At 46.6% G+C, this 24183-nt stretch overlaps 1 protein-coding gene across 1 annotated transcript in view; it reads left to right on the top strand.

Annotated features, from left to right (window-relative positions):
* The window catches only part of LOC101609007 (sine oculis binding protein homolog), a 199836-nt gene extending 176030 nt beyond the window's left edge, over positions 1 to 23806 (top strand). The window contains exons 6-7 of the mRNA XM_045155067.1: positions 456 to 2446; positions 23767 to 23806. Coding sequence (XP_045011002.1) covers positions 456 to 2423 — 1968 coding nt within the window. The 3' untranslated portion in view covers positions 2424 to 2446; positions 23767 to 23806. The remainder of the gene's footprint in view (positions 1 to 455; positions 2447 to 23766) is intronic.
* The last annotated feature ends 377 nt before the right edge of the window (positions 23807 to 24183 follow it).

The following is a 24183-nucleotide window of genomic DNA, read 5'->3' as shown; positions in this document are numbered from 1 at the left end:
AGTAGTGTGAAGTGACTTCGCACGAGGAGAATTTTAAGGGGTTTTATGTTCATGCCCATTGAACTTCCTAGAGAATCTCTTCCTTCAAAACTATCTAGATGCACGTTTACAATGAGTCTTGTGGAGCAGTAAAAATGTGAAGACAGGTGTACTGGGCAGATGTATGGATTTCTTCTAGTCAATGCCATGTTCCCGTCATGTTAAAAGGAAACAATAGTCTCTTAAAAAATAATAAAGGTAGTGATCATTGCTGTTCTGAAGAATTAATATTTATAAAGCAAACCCATTATTTCAGATACTTCAGAACTTTACCTTTTAGAGGGAGACCTTTCAGCCAGTTTGAGAAGTCATGATAAATGTTTGAAAGAAATAGCCTTTTATGTGAAACAGGAAAGGCCATGTTCCCAGACGCGTTGCTTATCTTACCTGTTGTGGTTTCTATTGCTGTGTTGTAGGTGTGTGACTGGTGTAAGCACATAAGACACACGAAAGAGTACCTGGATTTTGGGGACGGGGAAAGACGGCTTCAGTTCTGCAGTGCAAAATGTCTCAATCAATACAAAATGGACATTTTCTACAAAGAGACACAGGCCAACCTCCCAGCTGGGCTGTGCAGCACATTACACCCTCCCATGGAAAATAAAGCAGAAGGCAGCGGGGTACAGCTGCTCACTCCAGACTCTTGGAATATCCCGCTAACAGATGCTCGGAGGAAGGTCCCCTCCCCGGTGTCTGCAGCTGGTCAAAGCCAGGGCCCTGGCCCATCGGCGTCCACCACCGTCTCTCCATCTGACACCGCCAACTGCTCTGTCACTAAAATCCCCACTCCAGTGCCCAAGTCCATCCCCATCAGCGAGACTGCAAACATGCCTCCTGTCTCGGTCCAGCCACCTGCTAGCATCGGGCCTCCGCTGGGCGTCCCGCCTCGCAGCCCTCCTATGGTGATGACCAACCGCGGCCCGGTGCCGCTGCCCATCTTCATGGAACAGCAGATCATGCAGCAGATCCGCCCGCCCTTCATCCGCGGGCCCCCGCACCACGCCTCCAACCCCAACAGCCCCCTGTCCAACCCCATGCTCCCAGGCATCGGGCCCCCACCCGGCGGCCCCCGGAACCTGGGCCCAACTTCCAGCCCCATGCACCGGCCCATGCTGTCGCCCCACATCCACCCCCCCAGCACCCCTACCATGCCTGGGAACCCCCCGGGGCTGCTGCCCCCGCCGCCCCCGGGCGCCCCCTTGCCGAGTCTTCCCTTCCCGCCGGTAAACATGATGCCAAACGGCCCGATGCCGGTGCCCCAGATGATGAATTTTGGGCTGCCGTCCCTCGCCCCGCTGGTGCCGCCCCCCACGCTGCTCGTGCCCTACCCGGTGATCGTGCCCCTGCCGGTGCCCATCCCCATCCCCATCCCCATCCCTCACGTCAATGATTCCAAACCCCCCAATGGATTCTCCAGCAACGGGGAGAATTTCATTCCGAGCGCCCCCGGCGACTCCTCGGCGGCGGCGGGAGGCAAGCCCGGCGGACACTCGTTGTCCCCGCGGGACTCCAAGCAGGGCTCGTCCAAGTCCACGGACTCGCCGCCCGGCTGCTCCGGCCAGGCCCTGAGCCTGGCGCCCGCCGAGCCCTGCCGCGGCCCGGGCAGCGGCCCCGACGTGGTGGACCTGACCCGGCGCTCCGGCAGCCCCCCGGGCGCGGGGAGCCAGCTCGGTTTCCCCGGCGGGCTGCAGGGCCCGCAGGACGGCGTCATCGACCTGACGGTGGGCCACCGGGCCCGGCTGCACAACGTGATCCACCGCGCGCTGCACGCGCACGGCCAGGCGCAGGCGGAACGCGAGCCGGGCGCGGCCGAGCGCAGGACCTGCGGCGGCTGCAGGGACGGTCACTGCAGCCCGCCCGCCGCCGGAGACCCGGGCCCGGGAGCCCCCGCGGGACCCGAGGCGGCCGCCGCCTGCAACGTCATCGTCAACGGCACGCGCGGGGCCGCGGCGGCGACGGCCGAGGGCGCCAAGGTCGCCGAGCCCCCTCCCGAGCAGCCGCCGCCCCCCGCGCACCCCAAAAAGCTGCTGCCGGCGCCCGAGGAGCCCGCCCTCAACGAGCTCGAGTCGGTCAAGGAGAACAACTGTGCTTCCAACTGCCACCTGGACGGGGAGGCCACCAAAAAGCTGATGGGGGACGAGGCCCTGGCCGGAGGCGACAAGTCGGACCCGAACCTTAACAACCCCGCCGACGAGGACCACGCCTACGCTCTGCGGATGCTGCCCAAAGCCGGCTGCGTGATCCAGCCTGTGCCAAAACCCGCCGAGAAGACGGCCATGGCGCCGTGCATCATCTCCTCCTCGCCCCTGCTTGGCGCCGGGCCCGACGACCTGGAGCCGCCGCTCAAACGGAGGTGCCTCCGAATTAGAAATCAGAATAAGTAAAAAAAAAACAAAAAAACAAAAAGGTTTGTATGTCCGCCTGGGCCACCCTCCACCAGACCGGGCACACCCCCTCTCCTTGCTTCGCGCGAGGCCGAGGCGAGCGCGGTGCCCTTGGCGTGGTCGTGCGCGCGCTGGTGATGCGTTTTGATCCAACGTCTAAGATCACCGAGCCCTTGGTTTACAGCGGAGACAGCTGAGAGCCAGGTGCACGCAACTCGATGCCCAAAGCGCAGTCTTGAACCTGAGCTGCAACACTCTTTTGAATTACACCTGTGTTTTCTCCTTAGGCTCACCACCTCTAATTCACCCTGCTAGACGAGAGGAGGTTGTGAGAGGGAGGAGTGTTTGGAAGATTTTCAATGTTTAGGCCTCGGGATGCAGGGTACCAAAAGATGGAGGGAACATTTGAGCTGCGAGAGCCCCTAGTACTGGTGGCCTCATTGGCAGGTTAGCCCAGCTCACCAAATTGTATTCATGACCGTGGGAATTCCATCAATGGGACATGAATAAAAACTGGCTTCTCTCATACCTTCGTGTGCCTGCTGAGCTGAGGCCGCAAAGCCACCTTTGCCTAGCAGGGAGATGGAGCTCCCGTGTAGGGGCCTCTTCCTACATGTTGGCACCAACCAGCCAGGCATCACTGACCAACTCTGCTGTCTCCCCACTGGGGACTCAGCATCTGAGCTGGTGGGTTACTCATCTCTGCAGAGGGAAGCTTTTGAGAAGGGAGAGAGAGGGTGGTGGCCTGGCAGAAGTGGGAAGGCTCATCTCTGACCTCAGGTGGAGAATCCTGCTTCCTACCAGTGAGCCACTGAGAGGGAGTCAGAGCCTTGTGTGAAGAGCAGGGGAGTCAGGATCAGCGCCCCTCCCCCGACACCAATCCTGGTGGTAGGCAGCAGAAGGGTGTTACCAAGGAGGAAGATGGAGCTTAGAGATTTTGCCCAATCAGAGCTGGTAAAAGAGGGACTAAGTACTCAGTTCAGGCCTGTCCCCACAAACTCCCTGCTTCACAGTAGGGCAACACGTCAACCATTTATGGAGAGGAAGAGAAGAAAGATGCACATTGCTTGAGTACTTAACTTGAATGCTGTTCGTTCCAAGGGCTGGAGGATACAAAGGAAAAGATGAGGCTGGGTCTGCCTGAGGGGCACCGGCAGTTCCTGGGGGAGATCAACCCAGGAAGGAGGGGGACTTGAGAGAGGAGAGACAGGAAGAGTAATTCCTCAAGGGCTTTCTGTTGAGGGTTTTCATTTGGATGTATTTGGATCTGGATCCACAAAATGATTATCTTCATTCCACGGATGAGAAAACAGGGGGGGAGGGAGGGCGGGAGAAATTATATACCTTATTCAAGATTGCCCAACATTTGAGCAGATTTGAGAGTCATGTCCAGGCCGTTGGGTTCCAGTGCTATATTTTATTCAAAGCACTAATAGACTCCCTCATTACTTACTAAAATTCTTTTATCCACTCCACTTGCCTTGGGAGAATGCTCATAGAACACACCGATAAAATGAGCCCGTACTAAACAAGTCCCCAGTTCTTCAGTCAGTGTTTTGTTCTTATCCTCTCTCCCACCTCCAACACACAAACCTAGAACTCCTCCATTGCTTCACGGAGCGGCACAGGCACCAAGCTTACAGCCAGAGGTTTGACTAGGAAGTCTAGAACCAGGACAGAGGGCTAGCTGGTCTGCTTAAGTAGCGCCACCACCACGGTTTGTAATTTCTCTCTCCATGGACAGCTCTTCCAGTAGGAGCAGAATAACTAAATCTGTTCACCTTTCCTTCTTGCTTTTATATCTACAACTTCTGCTCTGGAGACAGATGACCTCAGCCTTCTCCCGGTCACCTCAATTGAAAATGTCCCCAATTTGTTCACAGAAGTTAAAACTTTGGGGCAGTGTGTGACAAAAAAAAAAAAAAAAAAAAAAAGACCACCTCCAAAAAGTCAAAAAACATTGGGACTTGTCATTTTAAACACATCCTAACGTCACTCATTCAAATATGAAGAAAGAGTGGGGAGGAGAAAGAGATTTCACTACCAGTATGAGGGTGAAAAGAGACCAGGGTATGATAGTGACACTAACATGGGACCAAAAGATCATAAAAGATTGATGATGGCTACTTGGATAATCTATATTTCTGAATGAATAATCAGGTGAGGGTCTTGTATGTGGACCAGAATCATTACTAAAAATATTAACCAGGCTTCAGTCAATTTCAGGAGATACCATTACACAATTGCTCAATACCTCTTGTGCTTGGAAAATTCTTTTTGTAATGGGTCTCCAAAGAAATTACAGCTTTTCTCCAAAGTCAGAAATGGGGGGAGGGGAGTCAGAAAACAGAGGTGACAAAGTAGGAGATTTAAGGGGAAGGGGGAGAACCACTTCCTCTCTAGTAAATCACACCTCCTTCTGCCCTCCGTAGTTCCCATCACCTCACAGCACTGGCTCCACCTGCTGTGAATTCACTCATTCTTTGGCCCTTGTTGATTTCCTGGGCATACGCAGTACTGTTTTCCTTCTATTCCTTCGGGAACTCAGCCCATTCATATAGTTGGGGAAAATTGGAAATATCCCTTTATTACAGACTTCATAGCTCTTATACCCTGATGGCAAACACTCTTTGGCGACAGGTTAAGGCAAAGTGAAAACATTAAAAACCCAAACCAAAGGCAGCTGAGAGGTGGGGGGAGAGAGGTGCCTGTGAGTGATGTGCCCCTGAGCTTCTGGCCATCAATCACGTGGTTTCTCAGGGGAGACTGTCAGTAACACCACACTCTCTTGTTCAGCCTTCTCACCAGGTCTACTCTTTTCATACTGTATTAGGATTTTAAACAGCTCTTTAAGATAGACCCAAAGCAGACTGTAGCCTGAAATCAGTAACCCATCTTCAAAGAAGTCAACACATTTGTTCCTTACAGCTTCCCCTCCCGTTGTGAAGTTACACTGTTCCTAGTTACCTGACTCCATTCACTCTTTGTTGATATGACTACAAGTGATTTCCATGGGCAGATGTTTCCCCCCACATGCAGGACTGATTAAGTCTACTTGAAGATTTTAAAAGGGTTGTAAACTTCCTTTGATCTTCAACTTTTAAGATTCTAAATACAAGTTCAGCAGCTTCTGTTAGCTAGGGGGAAAGAAAGTGTGTGTGTGTGTGTGTGTGTGTGTGTGTGTGTGTATATATATATATATATATATATACACACACACATACATATACATACATACATATATGTATATATATATATATATACACATACATATATGTATATATATATATCCCCAAATAATAAGGAAAACAAAGTATAAGCATTTTCCAAACTGTTCTGTCCACAAAGAATTCCATTTATAAATGTAATGTTCCTTTCTCTGTCTTTGCCTGGAAGCTTGGCGAATAGCTGTTTGTATTTGTACATGTTCTGAATTTCTACAGTTTACACTTGTTTATGGTACATTGGGGAGTTCAGAGTAACCATTTACAAATGTTTCAAGATATTCAAAAGAAAATATTCCCCCTCCTCAGTTTTCCAGGGAAATGACATATTTCCTTTAAATAAAATAATCAATGGAAAAAATGTGGACCAGGAGTAACCCTTTCACCCCCATTCTTTCTATTCTCCTGGCACAGCAGAGCCTCCCAACCCAACCCCACACTTTTGAGGCTCCCAAATTTCTTTTTTTATTACTTAATTTGATCATTATACATGTGTAGGTATATACATGTATATAATGTGTTTTGATTATAGTCACCTACCATTATTCTCTTTTCCCCTCCACCTTCTGCCAAACACTTTCCTCTTCCCATTTAGTCCTTGCACGTGCACGTGTGTGTGGATGTGTGTGTGTGTGACCAGCAGAGCATGGACAACTTACCACTGGCTAAACCACTGAAGAAAGTGTCTCCTCCCAATAACCATAAACTGTCCATAAGTCCTCAAGGAGGGGTGGGGCCTCATGAACCCCTTCCTCATCCATCAGGGAAATGGCAATGAGGCCCAATCTTGTTCAGGCCACATCTCAGTGACCACAGCTGCTATGACTCCAAAATTACAACTACCACATCACGTCTGGAAGACAGCACCCTCCAACACTCTTCCCCTTCCTCTGGCTCTTACATTATTTCTGTCCCCTCTTCTGTGATGATCCTTGGGCCTTGGAGAGGGTAATATTGATGTCCCGTCCAAGGCTGAGCACTCACCAGTCACATTCTCAGCACTTTGACCAGTTTTGAGTTTCTGCAGAAACCAACACCCATTGCAAAGAGAAGCTTCTCTCACCAAGGCTGAAAGCAGCACTAACCTACAGGCAGAAACCAATACTTGGAAGCAAGTTTGACACCCACCCCATGTCTAAATAACCAGTAATAGGTTTCCCAGGAGGGCCTATGACTCTCCCAACCATAGGCTTTTGAGTAGGTTTCTCAGGACCAGGCATGAATTCCTTCCTGTAGACTAGGCCTCCAATCCAATTAGAAAGTGATCGGTTAACCTCTATAACAGTCATGCAACTATGTTACCAGTCAGGACATCTTGCCTGGTAAATCGATAGTGTAGCAGACAGGGTCTACAGCTGGATTAAGGCTGCTGATGGCTTTTCTACTCCACGGCCTGAGTTGCACCTTCCAGCACTGCAAAAATCTTAACTGGTAGGAGGAGCTAGCTTCTAGCTCAATTCCAGCTGCATTTCTCTGTCCTGCAAGCAAAGCTTGCATTGTCTTCAGCAATCAGATCTCACTGGTTCTAGTGGACAACCAAGAGCAATGACCTGTATTGTTTGAGGGCTTCCGGGGGCCTCCCTGACCAACAGCTCCAAGAGAAGTCCTCCACCCCTGGCACTGGGATTTTGATTCAATATGGCTGCTGGGAGCAACATTATCCACCCATGCAGGGTACCCCCATTCAAGACCTTGGTTTTTATCTTTCATTGTTTAAAAGTTCATTTATTTATTTGAGAGAAAGAGTCAGAGTGGGGGGAGGGAATGATATGTGCCACGTTGTGCATCTGGCTTACGTGGGTGTTGAGGAATTGAACCTGGGTCCTTTGGTTTTGTGGACAAGCACCTTAACTGCTAAGACATCTCTCTAACCCAATCTTTCATTTTTTAAAAAAATTAGAATACAAAGTAGCATGTTTCTTATGGCTTTTTTATACATCCTTAGCCAACTTTCATATATGTTACCAGTCCTGCAGACATATGTATAGAAAGAAAATACGAGCCTTTTCCCAATCCCTCAGTACTGCTCTAGGTTCTGCAGTGGAGAACCAACTTATCATTTTTCCCGGGGAAAGCAGGAGGAAGTGCATGTAATCTTGGTGTCTTGGAGTATACACTGGTCATGGAGCCACAATCCCAAAATCAAGTATTTCCAGGTAAGGGTTGAGCTCCTTAGGGAAGCTAAAAGGGTAGAAGTGATAGGTAATGTTTTTGTCAATTTAGTTTCTCAGACTAAGAAGTTCAAGAGACTAGGCTGTGGGAGGAAGTTGGAGAGAAAGTCCAAACATCCAAATGATATTATGGGTGCCCACTTTTTTTTTTTTTTTTTTTTTTGAGGTAGGGTCTCACTCTGGCTCAGGCTGACCTGGAAGACCTAGAATAATTAAGTATGTAGTCTCAGGGTGGCCTCGAACTCATGGCAATCCTTTGCCTCCCGAGTGCTGGGATTAAGGAAGTGCGCCACCACGCCTGGCTCATAGGTGCACACTTTTAAAGCAAGGGAAAGTGGAGGTTACAAGAGGAACACCATACAAAATGGGAAGCTCTCTGCTCTTGGCCCAGACAGATGCTATGTAATATATCAGTATTTGGTGATATGACTGAATGTTCATTGGTGATAGTCCCTAAGTTAAAGATCTGCCTAAGCTGGGAAGATTAGTCAGTGGTAAAGGCACTTGCTTACAAAGCCTTCCGCCTGGATTCAATTCTCCAGTACCTACATAGAGCCAGATTCACAAAGTGGTGCATGCATCTGAAGTTCCTTTGTAGGGGCAAGAGGCCCTGGTGCACCCAATTGTCTGTCTGTCTCTCTCCTTGCAAAAAAAAAAAAAAAAGTTATTAAATTAAAAGAAAAAGGTCAATCTGTCTGTCAGGGTACAGTTGGCTGCATAGTTCTAAGGGGAGTTGCTTCAACAGCCACCAATAAGCCACTGTTTGGTGTTGAGCGCACCGTGGAGTGCTGGCCGTGGTACTTTCAGTTTCATAGAAGACAGCTTTCTGGATGAAAAGTAGCCAGACATCCCCCATCCCATGAGCTGCTGGGTTCACATTAAACCTTACGACCAGGAGCTTAAAGGGAGCGGTTTTTATTTTTTTATTTTTGTTACTTTTTATTTATTTATTTGAGAGTGACAGAGAGAGAGGCAGATAGAGTGAATGGCGCGCCAGGGCCTCCAGCCACTGCAAAACGAACTCCAGATGCATGCGCCCCCTTGTGCATCTGACTAACGTGGATCCTGGGGAACTGAGCCTCGATCTGGGGTCCTTAGGCTTCACAGGCAAGTACCTAATCACTAAGACATCTCTCCAGCCCAAAGGGAGGGTTTTAATGTACAAATGAGTTCATTTCAGATACACCACTCAGATGACAGACTAGGAAATAGTATCTGTGACCAGGCATTTATTACTTTCAGATGTAGCCATGACTTTATAATTTCAGCAGGGCTGGGACTAAGATAAAGCAAGAGAAATGTTTTGGGCACAGACTCGCAAGAGGGAGCCACTCAGCATCATGCAAGGGCAAGTACAACACTGGTGCTCATCACGGTCCCCAGACCTTCTGATGCATGTGGCAACTCCACAGAGCTGGTCTCTTGCCCTCATTCCTTGTCCCCCGCCCCCTACTCCGGCCCTGGTCCATGGGTGACCTTCAGCACTTCCCTCTGAGTTTTCTGTGCTTGTAGAGTATACAGACATTTTGGGTGGGGGGAGGGAGGACAGGTCCGTAGACTTTTGGCTTACAGAAAGTAGGCCATGTATCTCTTTAAAAATATTTGCATTATTTATTGAACAATAAATTTAGTTGGATTTTTTTTCCCTTTTGCTCTGAGAAAGCTGAGTTAATTGTATGTTTCCCTTAAAAGTTAGCATTTATTTTTAGCAATTTTCCCTTCTCTGTGAATTTTTTTTTTTTTTTTTTTTTGCCAAACTGACGTTGTAGCCATATATGCCTTGAGTAGATTGCCTTAGTGACACTATGTAAAAAAGTCCATGTTACTATATCCTGAGAGTGCCTGTGGCGACAGGAGAAAAGAGTAGCAAGAAAAGAAATAAACCTTATACTTCCCCAGCACTTGAACTCTCAAGGTTACACTATACAGAGTGATGCTATCCTTCTATGGAAAAATGCCACTGAGGCTGGCTGGAGTCACAAAAGTGGAAGGATCAGGAAAGTTGGCATTGAAGGGATGATGTCTGGAAGAGCTGTTCATTCTTCCTAGTTCCCCAGAATGCTTTTCATGAGAGAGAGAGAGAGAGAGAGAGAGAGAGAGAGAGAGAGAGAGAGAGAAGGAGAGGAGACAAACAGAAAAGGAGAAGCATTTGGAGAGCTATTAACAAGCCATCACCCAGAAGAAACTAGGTTTCAGGGACCCACTCCCTTGTCACAGACTGTGACTGCCCATGCAACCAGATTCAATCACACCTATCTTCACCTAGACAAGCCTCATGGAGTCGCAGAGACGACAAGGGGCCCCAACCCAAGATTGCATGAAGCACCTCGTGTGTGTGTGTGTGTGTGTGTGTGTGTGTGTGTGTGTGTGTATGTGTGTGCGCGCGCACGCACACGTGTGTGAGTGACACTTACCTCTACAGAACACCCTGCCTTCTCCACACTCAAAGAGATCATGCCCAAGGGTCACGGGAGCGATTCTATTTTCACCCATCATGGCCAGCACAACAGGACTTTTACACCCTTCAGTCGCCATTCTAAGTACACTTCATATGTAGATGGGTGATGGGTGATCAGGCAGTGCCTTCTGTGTATAACCTCTTATCTAAGTGCCTCAAAGGCAGAGGGGAAAATCATTGAGGAAAAAAAAAAAAACAAAAACAGGTAGATGGTTCAGCACTCGCCTCATTTAACAGGGTCCCATTCTCAAGAGCGGCAGTAAGCGCCATGTGAGATGGCAGCTGTAAACACTAACCAAGTGGCCATCTTCTCTGGACTGTGGATCTCCACAGCCCTGGGCTTGAGAACAAAGTAGGGTGGAGTCAGGATTGGTTAGCAGTAAGGAAGAGAAATACACAAATTATTGTAAGGTTCATTAGAAGATCCTAGTGAAAATGATTGGAGCAAAAGCAAACAAAAACACACAAAACAAACCTTAGAATTAGTTAACTAGTGCTTTTTTTAGTAACTTAAAAAAAAAGATTTTACTTTTATTTATTTATTAACTAGAGACAGAGAGAGGGAGGGAGGGAGAGAAAATGAGAATGGGTGCACCAGGGCCTCTAGCCACTGTAAACGAACTCCAGATGCGGGCACCCCTTGTGCCTCTGGCTAGCGTGGGACCTAGAGAATCTAACCCCTGTCCTTAGGATTTGCAGACATGTGCCTTAACCGCTAAGCCATCTCTCCAGCGCAGTGACCTAGTGCTTTAAATTAGCTCCTGAGTGTTTGTCTAATTATTCTTAAAGTGGAAGTCCAACAAAACATCCCTGGTCTCTCTTGCACCTCTTAGGACTAGATTCTCATCATAAGCAAAAATAAAAATTAAAAAACTGAAGCAGGTGTGCCATGGTGCTCACGTGTACGACTGAACGACAAGGAGGCACAAGAACAGAACAGCCTTCCTAGGCAGCCTTGAGCCAGGCCTGAGACAAATCCAAGTGTGGCCGCGCTGGAGATACTATCTCATTTATTCTTCAAACCTGTGGTGCAGTTGCCTTTCTTTGATGTTTTAAGCTGGCCTTTGTTTTGTATAAAAAGGAAAGTAAGGATGTGACTGATAATATGAAAAGGATCACAGGGAGAAACATACTTTATGCACTCATTTGATAGGAAACATGGACCCAGTGTCCAAAAGACACAATTCAAAAGCCTAGGTAAAGGTTTTAGTGTTGAAAATGAATGGCATTTCCATTCAATATGAGTCTCAATTTGTAATGATACCCTCCTTGCAGCTGGCCTAGCTCCCCAAGTATTGCTAAAATGTTACTGTCTTAAATTTGAGCCAACCTACAATAACAAATTATCTAGGAGTGGAGTAGCTAAACTGCATTTGGTGAGGGAAGGGGAAACCCTATATTTCATCTTTCCACTCTTGTTTTGGAAATGCAGACCGTAACACAATCTTTTTCTAAAGAAATCTACACACGCACGCTTTAAAAAATTGTGCAGATTGGGTGATGTGGGAGCAAGAATGAGCAGGTTTAAGTTTCTCTGCAAAGTTCTGCATGCCATCAGCAATCCCTTTTGATATTTTAAACCCATATTTAGAGTAATTTCAAGATATTTGGAGCACATGTGGTTAAATGTAAAACTTTGTCATTACGATTTGTTAGATGCTTATACTTTAAATATTTATAAGTCATTTTTAAGCATTTTATCCAAAAGGCTCTTTCCCACTAGAATACTGTAATTGAGTGGTATCTGAGCATCACTACAGAAGATTCAGGGTGAGGTCACAACACATGGGCCTATTTTTCTTGCTTTCATGGTTTAAATTCAAATATCTTTTTTTTTTTTTTTTTCTTTTTGCAAGGTAGGGTCTCACTCTAGCCCAGGTTGACCTGGAACTCACTATGTAGTCTCAGGGTGGCCTTGAACTCACATGATCATTCTATCTTTGCCTTCCTAGTGCTGGGATTAAAGGCATGCACCACCATGCCCAGCTACAAATGTTATTTTTTTTGTAAATTCAGCTTACTTTAAAAATGTGTTTAAAAGTCCTAAACAGAGTTGACTGTGATTTTTAAAAAAATCCCTAGTACTCAAGAGGGAAAGTGTTCTAACCTGAAGTGTGTTGAGTTCCACTTTTGTTTCTTATCTTTGGTGATTAGTAAACTTCCCATTAACGTGTCAGATCTCAATCTGTGTCCACTTGAATGAAAAGTGTCATAATTCTCCTCCAAAGTGTTCCAGGGGCAATTTATTGGTGGATAGAATGAACTCTTTTCATGTTGGAAGGTAAGATATCATAGCCTGTTGTGGTCAGCAGTAGCCTATTTGCAAACTTACAAAATAGAAGAGAGAGAGGTTTTTTTTTTTTTTTTTCAAAATCAGAACCCATTTAAGCATAGGAGGTTATAAATCTCAAACTGATCACATGCTTCTGGGGCTCACACTCTTTTATGACTAGCAAAGTACAACTTTCTCGTAAGAATGGAGTCGGGGGAGAAAGGCTTAAGAAAGCTCATAAACTTGCTCAGACATCTAATAGTTCTCACCAAACAGCATTTTCATGAGTTAAGTGTAAATGAGTCAGAAACATATAGATTGAATTTCTTTTAAAATACACATGGGTTTAAAAATTAAGGCCAAAGTGCTTGGCAAAATAAGAGCCGATTTTAGCCAAACCCCAAATGTTTGAAAAAAAAATAGTTCTAGAGTTTGCCAAACCCAAAATACACCCAGGTCCCTTCATTCCTCCCATTTGATATGATGACATCACAAACATGAGACTTAATGGTTATTTTCATATCCCCCAAGTTGTGGGCAATGCGAATCTCAAATACTGATTGAAACACTATGAAAAAACAATTGGTGGAAAGCATTACTACTTTGCGCATGAAGAAGAGAGCCACTGGTTCAAGGTTCTAGTTCTGATTCTTGCACGTGTATATGTTTGTGTGTATAGCTGTGGGCACATGTGTGTACATGTGTGTGGAGGTTCCTTAAGAGACAGGGTTTCTCACTGGCCTGACAGTCATGAAGCAGGCTAGCCTGACTGGCCAGGGAATCCCAGGAATCTGCCTATCTCAATCTCTCTGGATCTGGAATTGCAAGCACACACCACCATGCCCAGCTACGTCACATAGACTATGGGGGATTATACTCAGGCCCTCAGGCTGCTTAGGTCCTCAGGCCTGTAAGATAAGTACTTTACTGATTGAGTTTTCTCCTTGGCCCTTCTCATCCTGGTTTTTTATTTACTTATTTATTTGAGAGAGGAGGAGGAAAGAATGGGCAAGCCAGGGCCCCCAGCCTCTGCAAACAAACTCCAGACGCATGTGCCACCTTGTACATCTGGTTTACGTGGGTCCTGGAGAATTGAACCTGGGTCCTTAGGCTTTGCAGGCAAATGCCTTAACTGCTAAGCTACCTCTCCAGAAGTAATCTCTTTTAAAAGCCCAATAATTGGAATTTGTACTTAATTTATGTATTTCAACCTATAAAGGTTAGTTATCACCTAGTCATATCCTAAGAGAGGGTCACAGTTCACTGTTCAATTCTGAACAATTCGCTGTTCATAATGAGTCTCCGTTTATTTCTCTAGAGGGTAAAGCATATATCCATTGTTCACTAGCAATATCTAGTGCCAACTTATGTGATTATTGTGCTGTTAAAACATGGTGAGGTGGGCTGGAGAGATGGCTTAGCGGTTAAGTGCTTGCCTGTGAAGCCTAAGGACCCTGGTTCAAGGCTCAATTCCCCAGGTCCCACGTTAGCCAAATGCACAAGGGGGCGCACGTGTCTGGAGTTCGTTTGCAGTGGCTGGAAGCCCTGGCTCGCCCATTCTCTCTCTCTCCCTCTATCTGTCTTTCTCTCTGTGTCTGTCACTCTCAAATAAATAAATAAAAAATGAACAAAAACCATTTTTTTAAAAAAAAACATGGCGAGGACAGAGAGAAAGGGGGACAATGGGAGAGGGTTTGGCAGGAGTCCTTATGAGAGGCAAGAAATAACTAAGCTTGCTTTTAGAAGCACCACACAGAACCTGCATCTATGAGATACTCAGATACTAGGCTTCGTGAGTCCTGTTGTAACCAAATGTTTAACACAGGGGCCGGTGGAATAGGCACATTGCATCTGTTGAGCAAGTGAATGAGACGGGTCTCCTGATGGTGGTGTTTAGAGCAGATGGATTCAGTTAGGAGGAAGACTGGCTAGTTGGAGGATGACCGACCCAGCCGGGAGCAGGCTGTTGCACTTGGTTGGAGCAAAGGGCTTTACCACAGACAGTGAGAGGCTTGAGTGTGCAGGAGAGCAAGGAGGGGGATAGGAGGTGGAGGGATTGGTTCCCAAAGCGTTAGTGATTATAATCACAGTGACCTCAAGCCGAGCAATGACAGGATGAAATCTGTGTTTGAGGAAAATTACTTTAGCAGCTGGTCATAGACTGAAAGGAAACGAGGGAAGACTGGCGCTGCTGAAGCCGACGGTGGCAACCTGGTGACGGGCTCATTCCCAACAATGGATGTTATCACTAGAGGGTGCGGGGCGTGGGCTGCCGTGCCCGTGTCTCAGGTCTAGAAGCCACTGCTGCGGGACACTGGAGAAATTCTTTCTAGGTAGGCCTAAGGTGATTCATGGCTCACAGTGGAAGGAAACCAAACAACCAGCAGACATTCCATGTCCAATAAAGGGGATGCTGGCAGGCCCTGGGTTGCCATGGAAACAGGAGTGCCACCTCCTGACTGGCCAACAGCTCTGAGCTGAGGCCAGCTGTGTAAGGGCATGGTGCGGCTGCTGCCTGGGACCTTGGCCTGTTTATAGTAGTGAAGACTATTAGGGGCTGAGCAGAGGCCAGAAGTGATTTCCTAGCTATAGGCTCCCTGATGAGGATGGGGAGGATGCAGTGCCGGGTTTTGATAGCTTTTTATCCCTCAGATACAATCCTCACAGACATTTTTTTTTCCCCCAGAAATGGAAGCAGATTCTCCTGGGTCCTATTTTCCAGGCTAGAGACTGGAAGCTTCCCTCTGCGATGCCAGAGGATTCCTGGCAAAGAAGGCAGGCAGCATGGGAAAGAACATGCGCCTTGCAGTTTGGGCTTGCCTGAGTTCAAATCCCAGCGGAGCTATTTATTACAGGGAGGAGGTGACTTCACCTTTCTGAGCTTCCTGTCTCTCGTGAGTCATGGCAAGATGTCAGTGAGGGACAGGTAAAAGGGAAATGAAAGTATGGCTCATTGGACGTACCCTCAGAATGGCAGTTTGTATCCAACTACAAAGGTCTTATTACTTGAGAAAGAGCCCGTGGCTGTAGTGAGACCTGCCTGGATTTGAAAACTGACTGTCACTTCCCAGCATTGAGGAGATGGGCAAGTTTTATAGCATCTCTAGACTTTTTTTGTCATTAAATAATGGAGACTATACACCAGCAATATATGTGTGCTATATACTGTTAATAGTGCTGGGGGTGCCATGTTTTAAACTCATTGCATCAGTAAAGAGACAAACATGTAGAGGTGAAGGCTTTTACCCAAAATTGTGTGATTAGCAAATGTTAGTCTGGGATTTGACAGTAGCCTAGCTCCAAAGACTTCATGCAGAGCCACTGTATGTATTTTATATGTAGGAAATTAAGATAAAACCCCATCTTCATAATTATCTGCTCCATAGTGAACAACATAAAATACCTGGGAGCTCCATGGCTCGTAGTAGATGCTTATTGTAAGAATTGTCACAGTGGGCTGGAGAGATGGCTTAGCAGTTAAGGCATTTGCCTACAAAGTCAAAGGACCCAGGTTCGACTCCCCAGTACCCACGCAAGCCAGAGGCATAAGGTGGCACACGCATCTGGAGTTCATTTGCAGTGCTGGAAGCCCTGGCATGCCCATTCTCTCTCTCCCTTTGCCTAGAGCTTTGGAAATCTCCTGACTCTGCCTTCCATTGCAAGGACAAAGGAACCACTTTGGAAAAAGCCCCGTGGAGCCTTAGCCTGCCTGGGATGGGCCTGGTCGGGAGCAGTATCTGGCATCCCACTGGAGTTTATCAACTGCTACAGACTGCTCTGTTCATTGACCATAGGGCTTTACCCTTGAGCATGTCCCAAGAAGCAGTCCCACAGGATTGTGTGGTAGAAATCCCTACGTTATATGTAGGGATTGCAAACACATGAACTACTTGCGTCTGCATTTTACATGGGCTCTGGTAATCCAAATTCTGGTCATCAGACTTGGCAAGCCAGTGTTTTTAGCCACTGACACATCAACCCCAGAACTTCTTCCCTGTGATGTATAATGGGAAACAATGAAACACTTCCATGTTGTGCAGCTCAGGAGTTAGAGAAACCATTTCAGAACTTCTCATCAGATTTCCCTTTGTACTTTAAGGTGGAAGGGGCTTAGTCGGAGTGATTGTTCAAGTTCATGGCATGATAGATTAGAACCCAAGTCCTCATCTGTCTTTTCTTTTTTCCAGAGGGACAAGGGATCCAATCAAAACTGCTTGAGTTACACACACACCTTGAGCTAAGGATAAGGGTCACATTTTGGTACCCCACCTCATTGCCTGGCTATCCATACCAACTAGTTGATTTCAAAAGAGGAAATATACATACCAGCATATCTGGACTTGAGGGGTGGAAAGGCTACAGGAAAGCAGTTACTAATCGATGTCCTATTTTCTTAATCCATGTCCTAGCTTATTAATTGATACTCTATGTCATTAATAGATTCCCTATCTAATTAGTCAATGTCTTATCTTATTAATTGGTGTTCTATCTCATCAATAAATGCCCTATCTTATTAATCAATACCCTATCTTCGTAATCAATGCTCTATCTCATTAATAGATGCCCTGTCTTATTAGCCGATATCTTACTAATTGGTGCTCTAGCTCATCAATAAATGCCCTATCTTATTAATTGAGCTCTAATTAATGATATTAATTGATGTTCTATCTCCTTTGCTGTTAAGAAGAGGGACCGATATTCTTGCTCTTACTTTCTGCAGTGGTGTTCACACTAATATGGAACTTTTTCTCTCTAATTGGCTGTTGATAAAGAAAAAATAAAGGATGAGAAACATTAGTTTTCCAAACCTCTCCTAAAATCTTAAAAATCTATTCTTGTCCCTCAGGCCATGTACAGCTACTTGTCACATGAAGCTGCTTTTTTCCTCGGGGCTCCTTTTATTTATTAAAAAGAGAGAAAGTATGGGTGGATCAAAGCCTCCTGATGCTGCAAATGAACTCCAGATGCATGTACTATCTTGTGTTTCTGGCTTTCTGTGGGTACTGGGAAATTGAACCTAGGCGGCAGTCCTTACAAGCTGGCACTTTTTAAAAATTTTATTTTTTGTTTTCGAGAGAGTGTGCACAAGTGCAAAGGAGAGAGGGAATTGGTGTGCCAGGGCCTCAGCCACTGCAATCAAACTCCAGACACTTGCGCCACCTAGTGGGCATATGTGACCTTGTGTCTGTCTCACCTTTGTGCCTCTGGCTTATGTGGGATCTGGAGAGTTGAACATGGGTCCTTAGGCTGTGCGGGAAAGTGCCTTAACTGCTAAGCCATCTCTCCATCCTCAAGCTGGCACTTTTAACTACTGTGCCATCCTTTCAGCCCAAGGGTTCTTCACTCTGTTACCTAGGATGTATATGTCCAGACAATAGAGAAATAGCAAACACAACCTTATCGCAATAAGCATTTAGGTCTTTTGTTTGTTTGCTTGTTTTTATCCAAAGCAGAATTTTGGAAGGCAATAGTCCGACAGGATTGTGTGGTAGAAGAGGAATTATAACCCCGGCCTTTTCGCTGACACCTTAGATGGATCACTTAATTCATCCAGGACTTAGCATCATTAGCAGAGACACAGAGCCACACCTGCTCATAGGATCACAAACGGGCGGGGGAGCAGACCACAGGCAGGGACACCACCAGCTTGTAAGAAGGATTATTAGCTGGTTTTGTATTGGATGGGACTTGAATGAAAACACACTTTCTTCTTCTTTTTCTCCTCCTCCTCCTCCTTCTTCTTCCTCTTCTCCTCCTCTTCCTCCTCCTTCTTATCAAATAACTTTTCCAAATTCCTATTTACAAAGCAAGAGAGCTAGGTGGTGTGTGTCTCTGTGGCCCCTCCCAGCTCTGACATTGTAACCCATCCTTGGCCAAGGCAAGAGTGCGTGTAGTGCTCCCTGGGTGGGTATCATGGACTTTGGGGTTCTCACTCAGCTTTGCCCCTTTCTAGCTAATGACCTGGAGCCCATAATTCCCTTAATCTGTGAGGTGAAGACAGACACTTCAGTAACATTGTTACATTGAAGCAATGATGTAACTGAAATAAGTGGAAATATATTTGTCTTTAGCTGGGCATAGTGGATCTGCCTGTAATTCCAGAACTTGGGAGGCAGAAGCAGGAGGATAAGTTCAAGGTCATCCTCAGCTATGTAAGTTTGAGGTCAGCATGGACCACACAAGATTCTGTCTTTAAAAAGTAATAATAATAAATAAAATGTGTTTTATTTAGTTTAAAACTTAAATATACAAGGACATTATCACAGCCACAGGGCCCCCATGGTGATGAAGTTGCAGTTTAGACCAGAACCCAGCACCAAGCTAAGCGGAAGTTCATCCTTGGCCCCTATGCTCTCTCCCACCAGAGGTCATTTCCTGCCACAGCATGCTAGAAAGAAGAGCTATGCTTCAATAATTTTCATGAGCTATAAAAGAGACGCCATCCATTTCAAAAGTAAAAAAGCTCCCATCCTGATCAAAGCCATGTCACGACATTCACTATGGAGGGAGGGAACCACCTTGGAAATAGCGTGGTGGAGCCTCAGCCTGCTTGGGATGGGCTGGTGAGAGACCAGTATCTGGCATTGCACTGGACTTTATCAACTGCTGCAGGCGGCTCCGTTCATTGACCACAGTGCTTTACTCTTGAGCGTGTCCCAGAATAGCTGCCACTACCTGAGAGCAGCCTGTCCTCGGGGACTCGTTATTGTCCTAGATAAACAGTGTAACCTTGGCCAGCACGTAATGGCTGTATTTACCAGTGATAAGTGATGAGCAGGGGTGCCTGAGCAAGCGGATCTCTGCTAGGGCAGGGGAAATGGGACAAAGGCAAGCTGGCTTAGCAGTGGGCATTTATGCTGGTCATAGAATTGATGCCACAAAGTTTTGGAGAATAAATATGACAAAGGAAGCTTGTTTTGTAAATGAGTAAGATGGAGCAGACCTACTAGATTTTGACTATACAAATTACAAGAGAAATAAGAGTAAGCATTGGGAAAACAGCTTAGATTCACACAGGCAGTCTACTGAGTAGAGGTAACAAGGTCTTACACCACAGAAAGGCTAGCTTGGAAATGTTGGTTTTGGAAAGAGACATTTTCCTCCAGAGTCACACTTGGTTTAGGAGTGGTTGCTTAGAAGTGTTCTGAAATACAACAGCATACATCTTACCTTGTCAAGATCAAAAAGGTAAAGGTAAGAATGGCCATATTTTGAGAGTCAACATTACAATATATTCAGGAATGTATCAGCATATAGTCCTTTATAAAATAATTGTGTTGTAAGGGAAGGTAAGTAGCTAAATCACATTTTCAACGATCTTCCCTGATGAAAAGGGGAAGTACCTTGCCAGGTGGGCATCTCTTAGTACTCTTGGTGTGCAATGATGAGTCCACAAGAGGATGTTTCATTCCTTTGAACAGAATGGGCAGATAGATCTAGAATCCTGAAGATAAACAGCCACCTTTGCCCCATAGAGACTATGCATAGGAGTATACGGAGCATACATGGCACAGACATGAGGTTGTTTGTACACAGCAGTGTGTGTGCGTGTGTGTGTGTGTGTGTGCATGTGCATGTATGTGTGAAGCTCCACGAAACGTGGGCTACTATTGTGCCTTCAGAAAGAGGAAAACTGAATGTGAGGTCCACGTGTGGATATTTTCTCAGAGCCCTTTACATTCGGGGGTGCCCCAGAAATCTCTAACCAAAGGGGTGTGTGTGTGTGTGTGTGTGTGTGTGTGTGTGTGCGTGTGTGTGCACATGTGTGTGTGCACTAATGCCCAGTTGCTCCAGTCGGCAATACTGCATATGTGAAACTAGCTTTTGTTCAGAGATCTCATAATCACAACATGTGAGAGGTAAAAGACGTAATGGCACGTGGCACTCGGGCCCCTCTTTGATAAACCAAGAATCTAGGTTTGGGGAAGGGCCAGTAAGGAACAGGTCCTAGGGCACATGGCTAGTTAGGTGAGCGTTTGGGGCCACCACTCCAATCTCTGTCTTACTTATTGTAGTACTTTCCCCTTTGCACAGATGCTAAAATGTAGACAGAGATGATAGCTTTTCCATAGGATCCCTCTGTGTGGCAAGGACCCAAGGCTCTGGAACTTTCTGCTATGACCACTTTCTATTATTTTAACCATTCTATGTGTGGTGTGTGTACATTTTCATGAATGTAGACATGGGTACGTGCATGCCCCTGGGTGCACGAGAAGGTCAAAGGACCCCGGTGCCAGTGCTTGCCTTTCACTTTGTTAGAAGCAGGGTCTTTTGTTCACTGCTGCATACTCCAGGCCAGCTGGCCCATGGGCTTCTGGGCATTCTCCTGTTTCCACCTCCCATCTCATCTTAGGAGTGCTAGGGTTACAGATGTGTGCCAACATATTGAGGCTTCACGTGGGTTCTGGGGACCCAACTCAGTCTTCACTCATGTCCCAGTAAGCATTCTGACCACTAAGCCATCTCCTCAGCCCCATGACTACTTTTTTTTGGGAGGTGGGTTTCAAGGTAGGGTATTGCTCTAGCCCAAGCTGACCTGGAATTCACCATGTAGTCTCAGGGTGGTCTTGAACTCACAGTGATTCTCCTACTCGGCCTCCTGAGGGCTGGGATTCAAGGCACCAAGACTGCTTTCTAAATTGCCACGCTGGTCTGCTCCTCTCTGGCCTGGAGGTTATCACACCTTGTCTACCAATAAAAACTGGAAGAGAGAAGCTCATGCTTGGTTCCTTGTCACTGACGCTGGAGCCTGTGCCACCAAAGAGGGGGCTGCCCTGAACCAACCTAAGAGCTTGGCTTCAGTACCACACCCTCCTCAGAAGTTGCTGACAGAAAGGGACTTGTTCTGCCACCGCCTGACCTTGGGGGACGTCCCAGGTGCAGGAGGGTGAGGTGAGAATGAAAGAGGAGCGCACATGGGCTCTTCTGCCACTCTTAAAATAAGCTCAGTGTGAGCAGGCCTGCCGAGCAGCGGGGTTGGGGCTGCAAAAAATAGAGCGCCGTGCAGCTGCACCCTTTAGAACTTTGGGGGAAAACACATATTATTTACCAGACAATAATAGATACCAGAGAATAATAATGATTATTATAGTGTTTGGGATGGCAAACGCTGTAGTTAAGGTTCCAGAACGGCTCTCATTATAATCCCCTTTTCCCCAGTCTCTTAGGAAAGCCGAGAAATTGTCTCCATGTAGGCCGATGCTGGGCATGCTTGGTCTTTGTCCAAAGGTGATTGGAATACAAAGAAACTTATTTGAGAGATATTCCTCTTTTTTGGGGGGGTGGGGAGGAGGGATGCTGTGACTACATTAGAGCCACATCACTGGACAGGCAGTTTCAACATTCCTAAGGCAGCAATTAAAACGTGGTGGAGACTCCCACTCCCTGAAAGCAAATGTTAGACACCTCGTTTTATTTCATTTCTTTTTCTCTTTTGCCTTTAAAAGAAAGAATCTGGAGGCCCCCTTGGACTCTAACATGTGGTCAGTCTTGGTCCCAGGCCCAGAGGTCAGACTGTTCTCCTTGCCTCTCCCATAACATCTAGGCTGGGCTGGACAAAGCAAAAGAAAGGTCCCCAGAAGGAGCAGTCACGTGTCTTCCAAGCCACCTGTCATTTCTGCAACTTTTGTCCAGCCTTCTGGGACCTCCAGTGTGGTGGTGTTTCTTGATGGTTTTGTTTTTTCACCTTTTCTGTTTACTTTTTCTCGTTCTCAAGGCCACTAGAAAAGGAGGGTGAGGGAGGGGGGGGGAATGTGAGCTCTTGATGCAGAGATAAATATCCCCACTTGCAAATCTGACCGTGCCAAATGAAAAGGTTTCCATGGCCTTGTAATTCCACCCCCACTGCATACTTGTGGCGTTTTGCATTTTCACTTTGGTTATTTAATATACATATTAAATGCGCATAGATCTGGTGATTTAATGTGATTTGAGGAACTTGGGCATTTCCTGTCGTGTGCATTGAGAATTTCAAACCTTGTTTGGGGCTGATGATGATTATCATTGCCATTAACACCAGGATTTGGAGAACAGGACTAAGAGCAGATCTTCGTTTGGCCTTCTCACCCTCCCACTGACTTCATGTTACAAACACCCTGAGCAAGTTTCTATGGCCTGCTTTCCCCCTTTTATAAAAATGAGCAAATTATAGCATTTTATCTCTAGGGTGCCTTCAAATCCTAAATGCTATCACCTCTCTGAACTCTTTTGTTCATTGTTCTGAGAATAACATCAACAGTCTACAAATCTTCTGTTATCACTCCACATGAGTCAAGTTTGACTCATTCATCTTTCTGACATCCCCATTTATTGGCAGAGAGGAAAAAGAAGACAGCTGTATGACTCTCAGTCTTTTGGCAAAAGTGTGTTGAGTACCTATGATGGACCAGGCTCTGAACCAGGGCCTGGACGTAGAGCCACACGCCAAGATAGCCCTGGCCTTAGACCTAAGGGACTTCACTCTTTGATTCTCGGGAGTATGTGAATGTCTTCAGCACTTAGTGTTTCAGACCAAGGGGCTGGAGCAAATGAGCCAATAGGGATGGAAAGGTAGAGCTTCTCATGTTTGTAGTGACTGTGGGGATGGGAGATGTCCAGGAATCGATCTATAAAACTCTGTTAGGACCCAAGGCCTGGGTAGTTTATTGTTCTGGTTCTATGTTCCTGTGTGTTTTGGATGTGAAGAGATGTCAGTGACTCACATTTGACAAGCAAGACCACCAGATGCGGGCAAGCAGTTCTCCCAGCTCAGACATCCCTATAGAAAGCCTTTGAAGAAAGGTCTGTGTACCCTCATAGTGAATCTTTGGGCCTTCTGCCCTCAAACACCAGAGCTGATACATGAAGGTTAGGAGCTTTGGGTACCCTAGTGACCTTGCCTGGCCTTGGAGTGGCTTTGAACAACTCAGAAGACCTCCTGCTGGTTACATGGTCATGTGGAGGATGAAAGTAGCAAGGATGCCCTGATCTGTGGGGAGAGGGTGGTCCTTCATGGTCATTATGGTATTCCAAAGAGGGCTTGAGTTTCATTTCCTTGCACAAAGCTGGTGGGCCTGATCTGGAGCTTGTTGACATTATCCTGCATGGCCTTAGATCTGAGTGCTCATCTTAGGGAAGAACTGGTGGCTGGAAAGTCCAGGATGCCCTACTTCAGCAGGGTGGGTGAGGGTTGGGGATTTGGTCCCGTGTGTTCTCATGGTCATTTCTTGTCTTTTCTCAGGAACGCTCACTTCCAGGGTACCTTCTTGCGTGGAGAGAGGGCACGGAGCAAAACATGTCACGACATCCAGTAACACCAGCTGGTCAGCTCACCACCCCATCTGGCTAAAACTCAACGCCGCGTCCTGTCATTAGGCATCGTGGAGGAAGCGGCCCTCCTTCGGTGGCCTCGAGCCCAGAGAAGCCAGCACATCTTGGACCCACTAAGCGGGCTCAGTGTTCCTGCGGCCACCGCCACCATCTCTGCTTCTCCCCAGAGGAACTTAGGGATTTGGCCCCTGGTTTTGGAAAAACAAACAAGAACAACAAAAATAAACAAAAATAAAAACATCCACAAGCCACAAGGACCAATGTAGGTATTCTCCCCACCCCATCTTCAAGGCTCAGCGGCTGAGGCTGAAAGATGATACGGATTGGA

Source organism: Jaculus jaculus, chromosome 7, assembly GCF_020740685.1.
Source record: "Jaculus jaculus isolate mJacJac1 chromosome 7, mJacJac1.mat.Y.cur, whole genome shotgun sequence".
NCBI classification, from domain to species: domain Eukaryota; kingdom Metazoa; phylum Chordata; class Mammalia; order Rodentia; family Dipodidae; genus Jaculus; species Jaculus jaculus.
The sequence above is the reverse complement of the archived record's forward strand: the minus strand, read 5'-3'. Positions and strand labels throughout refer to the sequence as shown.